This window comes from Aristolochia californica, unplaced genomic scaffold (genome assembly GCF_029961685.1).
Source record: "Aristolochia californica isolate CCGP_79_NKW_82.1479 unplaced genomic scaffold, dmAriCali1.0.hap1 SCAF_2, whole genome shotgun sequence".
Taxonomy (NCBI): domain Eukaryota; kingdom Viridiplantae; phylum Streptophyta; class Magnoliopsida; order Piperales; family Aristolochiaceae; genus Aristolochia; species Aristolochia californica.
The window spans coordinates 38,732,561-38,739,097 of record NW_027181881.1 but is presented as its reverse complement, the minus strand read 5'-3'; the positions used below and the strand labels follow the sequence as shown (position 1 = coordinate 38,739,097).

The window sequence follows — 6,537 nt, the reverse complement described above, 5'->3', positions numbered from 1 at the left end:
ATTAAGCATGAAAGTTATGAATGAAGAGTATGCCACTACGAATGAATGTGTGTTGTTGCCATGTGATATTCATTTTTCTTTAGGCTAACCTTTTCTTTTTGTATACCCCATTCAAAGATTTTTTTAATGAAATGTTATGTCTTTTTTTTTATAAAATACAAAGGAGAGTATCACAACAAGACCATGTAGGTTAGCATCAAGAAAACCCAATTTTTCCTTGAACGTGCATAGGGTTTTTTTTTTTTTTTCTATATAAGGGTAATTTAGTTATTTTTTTTGTTTGAGATATTCATGGTTGTAGTGATTTTTTAGATTTTTGGATATTTTTAATGATTTTATTACACATTAGAGTGTTATTGTTCTTAGGCTTTTTGTCTATATGATTATACAAGTTTTGATTATTTTTATAATTTTATTATATTTAAGTATTGTCTATATTTAAATAGTTTATAAAACAAGTTATATACAAAGGAAACAACGTATGCAAAAGGGGCCCATTCTATGTGGGAGCCTTAAAAGCCCATGAACGCCTTTCCCGTCCCATCTTCGCCCGTGTCGGCGAGAGATAGCATTCTTCTGGCTGCAAATAATACGAAGCGCCTCTTAAATAGAACCAAACATTTTCAGATTTTGAGAACCTTCCAGCGAAGCCATGGCTCTCTTTTCCACGACAAGCGTTTGCATTTCTCGGTCGGATCCACTGGGGATTCACAGTCCTCTTGCGTCAAAGAGCCTACGTTTAGTCCCTTGTTCTGTTCGATTTCTATTTTCTCCAAGGAAATTGTATTTCTCTGTTCAGAATTCTGCCGAAGCTGCATCAGAAACTGCATCTGTAGAGGAGAATCCGTTAGAAACCGCTCCCGTGGAAACCTCTAAAGGATTATCTTCGCTCATCTCCGTTACTAATGTGGAAAAGGCTCTCCGTGGCATCGGTAATGATCAATCATTTACATAGGCTCCTTCCTAAAAAAATTCAAAATAACAACTTCTTCGAATCGAATTTTTGGTTTTCCGAACTTCTAATTGATCTCTGGTTTAGAATGCAGCAATTACGTCGGTAGATCATTACGCGAGACTTGGAATTCCCAGAGGAACTTCTTATAAACAAGTAAGGGGCTTCAAACCATCTTCCAACATCTACTCTCTTATTTTTCCGTATTTCCATGCCCTTTTGTTGATATCAAAGAAGCGCCGGCGTGAAATTGCACGAATCCTGCATCCATTGACCTAAGCAGACCGAGTCTTCTTACACAACCAGGTTATAGATGCTTACAAACAAAGGTGCGAAGAACTGATGGATCGAGGATTGGAAGAAGAGGAATTGAACAAGGAGATGGAACTAATAAAGGTCCCAAAATTTTCCCAATGATTTAAAAGTGCTAGGTAGGAAGCAAAGCAGCGTCGAGAAGTAAGAAAAACATTTCAATTTTCTCTCAGGAATCTTACGCGATTCTGTCATCGGAAGAGGAGAGAAGATTATACGACTGGAGTTTGGCAAGAAGCGAAATGCCAGATAGATACGTGTGGCCATTCGAGGTTGACATTACTCAGACCCCCACGCAGCCTCCTCCACCCAAAGTAATTTTCTCACTACTATCTCCTCTCTGTGTTACGCTTTGATCTTGTCAATTTAGTTGAACAAGTAGAATTCAATCAACAGCGTCATTTTCTAGCTTTCATTTTTCTACCTGTGAAACTGCTGTGCTGCAGGAGCCTGAGGATGTGATACCCACAAGGATCCTGGGATACGTTCTCTTCGGTTGGTTGATACTGTCATTTGTACTGTCTATAGCACTGAAGTAGAAGATCGTGGGTGTAGATTATGCTTGTAGAGATGAAAGGATTTATCTAACGCAGTCAGTCCCTATATAATTTCTCTGGAGAATTAGCTATAGTTGAGTGTGGGAAATGGAATGGAATTCACTTCAGGACTTCCTCATAATTTCTCTCCCATGCAAGCAAACGAGAGAATCAAGGGAGGCCTCTTCTAGTAACGTCTTTGGTGCAGGTGAAATGGACCATGGAGCCCTTTATAATAGAGATAAGTAACAAACCATTACCCAAGCAACACTTCTTGTATTTTTTGTATATCAATTTTACCTATTTACCCTTTATTTATTATTTATTAAGTGAAATAAAAAATAGAACATAACTTTTTATTTGATTGAGCATTTGGATAATTTTACCCAATTACCCGTTTGCCTTTTATTTAATGAAATAAAAACGGGGTAAGGGTAGTTTAGTGTCAGATTATATAAAATTAATTTGATAGATTTTTATTTTGAGTGAATGAGTGTTTGAAATGAAACATGATTCAAGTGCCTTTCGTTAGGTATATGTATTTTGTAACACTCCATTTATTACCTGATTACTTGTTCTATTGTTAATAAATAGGTAAATAAATGGTATTTGAAACAACTTATTTTATGTATGGATTATATAATATAATATATCATTATATTATATATAAATGAAACAATATACAAAATAACTTATTCTACTTCCTTTATATACCATTTACACCCCTACTTTTGTGTAGTATTGAAAATATCCTTTATTACCTGGCCCAACTTACAAATAGATTTAGATGATAAACATATTCAGTCGAAAATAATACTTTAGTTTCAGTCATATTTTCTCATTCACATCACCGGCTTAAATAGCTGTTTTACAAAATATATAAGGAAGAATTATGAGTGATTAACGGGATTACACAATCACCAGATTTACTGAATATTTACATGATTTCTCCTTAAGGGAAGTAATCTCAAAGTAAATCTTAACACTCTCCCTCAAGTTAGTGTATAGATATCACTCATGCCCAACTTGTCAAGACATTTGTTAAAAGCTCGGTAAGACACTGCCTTGGTTAGCACATCGGCAAACTGATCCTCAAATCGAACATGAGAGACTTCAATGAATCTTGCTTCTAACTTTTTTTTAATAAAGTGTCTATCAACTTTAACATGTTTAGTTCTATCATGTTGGACCGGGTTGTGGGCAATATCACATGCTGCCTTATTGTCACAGTATAATTTCATAGGACTTGTCTGCTCAATATGTAGTTCTTGATTCAGATTTTTGATCCATAATAATTCACATATTGCTTTGGCCAATCCCCTGTATTTGGCTTCAGCTGACGATCTAGCCACCATCTCTTGTTTCTTACTTCTCCAAGTGACCAAATTTCCACCTACAAATGTAAAATATCCAGATGTAGACCGTCGATCCTCTATTGACCCAGCCCAATCGGCATCGGTATAACCTTCAATTTTCAAGTCACCTCCTTTTTTAAATAAAATTCTTTTCCCTAGAGATGATTTCAAGTAGCGCAAGATGCGGTTGACGACATTCATATGTTCTTCACTTGGAGAGTGCATAAATTGATTAACCACACTTAGTACATAAGCTAAGTCTGGTCTGGTATGTGCAAGATACATTAACGTCCCAACTAGTCTCTGATAACGCTCCATATTAGTAGGGACTTGATCTGAATGTGTTCCCAGTTTCAAATTTTCTTCCATAGGTGTACTGATGGGACTACATATTGCCATACCAGTTTCCTTCAATAAATCCAGAACATATTTTCGTTGAGATAGAAAAATTCCTTCCTTGGATCTTGACACTTCAATTCCAAGAAAATATTTTAAGTAGCCAAGATCTTTCATTTCAAATTCTCTAGCAAGATGACTTTGTAATGATTTCTTTTCTTCTGGATCATTCCCAGTTACTATCATATCATCAACATACACAATAAGAGCTGTGATGACCTCCTTGTTATATTTTAGGAAGAGAGTATGATCTGAGTTGTTTTGCTTGTATCCGATAGATTTCATAAAATTTGTGAACCTTCCAAACCACGCCCTTGGGGACTGCTTCAACCATTTAGGGATTTCCTCAGTTTACAAACTTGTTTGCATCCTTTGTTTTGCATAATACATCCAAGAGGTAATTCCATATATACTTCTTCTTGGAGATCTCCGTGCAAAAATACATTTTTAACATCAAACTGATATAAGGGCCAGTCAAGATTCACAGCCAGAGATAGTAGAATCCGAACAATGTTGATTTTGGCCAGTGATGCGAATGTCTCCATATAATCGATCCTGTAGGTTTGAGTATATCCTTTGGCGACAAGTCTTGCTTTGAACCTTTCAATGGTGCCATCGGCTTTATATTTAATGGTAAATACCCACCTGCATCCAACTGGTGTCTGTCCTACAGGTAGGTCAACCACTTCCCATGTTGAATTCTTTTGGAGGGACCTCATTTCTTCATTCATGGCTTCTTACCACTTAGGATCTTTCAAGGCTTCCTGCACACTATTAAGAATAAATATAGCAAATAATTGATTTACAAATACTTCATTTGCCTTTGACAGTCTATGATAAGACACAAAATTATGCCTGAGATACTGAGATTTAGAGGTAAGAAAAGGTTCATAATAGACTTTAGGTTTTCCTCTTGTGGTTCTATGAGGTAACACTCATAGTTGAGTTTCGGAACATACCTGAGGCTCAGACTCAGAAGGCAATTTATCCATTGGTACATTATGAAGGGGGGAAGATGTTGGCTGAGACTCTGGTTGCATCACTTTCATTTGGTCTTGTCTGTCTCTATCCTGTGAATCATGCTCATTTGTATCATTTTGATGTTCACTACTGTAATCTGAATATTTACCACTTGTAATATCCAAGATATCCAATGATGATTAAGGGTCTTCAATTCAATCCTGTTCTCCCCATGTATTGAAGACTCGGGAGTAGAATAATACATGTTATCTTCGTGAAATACCACATCAAGAGTAACATACAATTTGCGAGAGGGAGGATGATAACAACGATAACCTTTCTGATGTTGAGCATAACCAACAAAAACATACTTGAGAGCTCGGGGTTCCAATTTATTTCTCAATGGCTTATGGAGGTGAACAAAGGCTACACACCCAAAAACTCTAGGTGGCAGATTCGGCACAGCAAGTGAACTTATGGTTTTATGAAGAACACTCAAGGGAGTTTGAAATTGTAACACACTCGAGGGTATTCGATTGATAAGGTAAACTGTAGTTGTGACGGTGTTGGGTTCTCTAGCCATGGATCGTGTCACCCGACGTTCCCCTCTTGATTCCAGTGTTGAAGATGATGAAGGAAAGGTTGTAGTTCTTTTTGAACGTCCAGTAGCTATTGGTTGAGTTCGGAGAGAAGAGAGAGTAGAGGTGTGAATGATGCTGGCGAGTTCAGTGAGGGAATAGAATGAATGCGTGAAGATAACTTGAGCTTCAAAGGAGCTCTACCTTAGGCCTCGATTAAGGAGAGAACATGATCCAATTAATCTACTAAAAATGCTTCCTCTTTTCATTTCATTCATGCCCTTTATAAAACCAGGGCATGCCTTACACATCCAACGACAAGAGACATGGATTTCAGCAATATTACATCAACTTGCCACTAAATCAAAAATCCAAAAATTACCCAAGTCACCCTCTTCTTCTATTAGCTACTCTTGATGCTATGGAGTCCATAACAAATGGCTTCACCCAGTAACTAGCCGACATACGAGCTTCAAACAAGGAGGCACGAACAACCTCAAGAAGGTGGCGGTTCTTTCGCTCTGCAACCCCATTTTGTCGAGGGGTATACGGACAAGTAGTTTGATGAGTAATACCATGATCATCTTGATATTCTTTTAAACTTTGATTCACAAATTCTCCACCATTGTCACTTCGAAGAGTTCGTATTGTAGAATGATACTGAGTGACTATCATTCTGTGAAATTGTTTGAACAACGAACTAACTTCACTTTTTGACTTCATTAAACAAATCCAAGTCATATGGGTGTGATCATCAATAAAAGAAACAAAACACTGTTTATCACTAAGAGAGGCTATATTTTTTGGACCCCACACATCAGAGTGAATAATCATAAAGGGTGTTGGACTCCTATTCATGCTTATTTGGAATGGAACATGATGGCTTTTAGCCAATTCACATACCTCACACTTAAAATCTGAAACAAATAATCTAGCAAATAGTTTTGGAAAAAGTTTCTTTAAATAACCAAAAGATGAGTGACCCAACCTTTTATGCCATAACCAAATCTCATTTTTTGTAGATTTATTCATGGAGAATGCTTGAGCTAATTGATGAGAATTCTCTGGCTTCAGATCAAGGTAATAGAGTTTCCCCCTTCTAGTACCATAACCAATTGTCTTCCGAGTTCGAATGTCCTTAAACACACAATGGTTAGGCCAAAAAATCACAATACAATGCAAAGTCTGAGTTATTTGAGCCACTAATAATAAATTATGATTGATGGTTGGAACAATTAATACAGAATCAAGATTCAGATTTTCAGTGAGGTTGATGGAACCCAATAACGTGAGAGGGAGTACCATTTGCTATAGATACGATATGTTGTTCATATGGTTTCATAATTTCAACATGATGATTGTCAAAGGTCATATGATCAGTAGCACCAGAATCAATTATCCATTCACTATTTCTACTAAGAGTGAAAGTATTAAAAACCTTACCGGAT

At 36.7% G+C, this 6,537-nt stretch overlaps 1 protein-coding gene across 1 annotated transcript; it reads left to right on the top strand.

Moving 5' to 3' along the window:
* The first annotated feature begins 630 nt into the window (after window positions 1–630).
* LOC137957032 (NAD(P)H-quinone oxidoreductase subunit U, chloroplastic) lies at window positions 631–2,168 on the top strand. The gene is made up of 5 exons (XM_068804732.1): window positions 631–932; window positions 1,047–1,108; window positions 1,259–1,348; window positions 1,438–1,578; window positions 1,711–2,168. Exons 1-5 carry the CDS (start codon window positions 653–655, stop codon window positions 1,801–1,803), a joined length of 666 nt encoding a protein of 221 aa, XP_068660833.1. The 5' UTR covers window positions 631–652; the 3' UTR covers window positions 1,804–2,168.
* Window positions 2,169–6,537: the final 4,369 nt, after the last annotated feature.

Excerpts from the sequence above, each read along its gene's own strand:
- LOC137957032 (XM_068804732.1), top strand. The coding sequence starts at position 653 with ATGGCTCTCTTTTCCACGACAAGCGTTTGCATTTCTCGGTCGGATCCA. Across the intron at positions 1,109-1,258 it reads GAGGAACTTCTTATAAACAA|GTTATAGATGCTTACAAACA; the intron begins GTAAGGGGCTTC and ends TTACACAACCAG. Across the intron at positions 1,349-1,437 it reads AGGAGATGGAACTAATAAAG|GAATCTTACGCGATTCTGTC; the intron begins GTCCCAAAATTT and ends ATTTTCTCTCAG.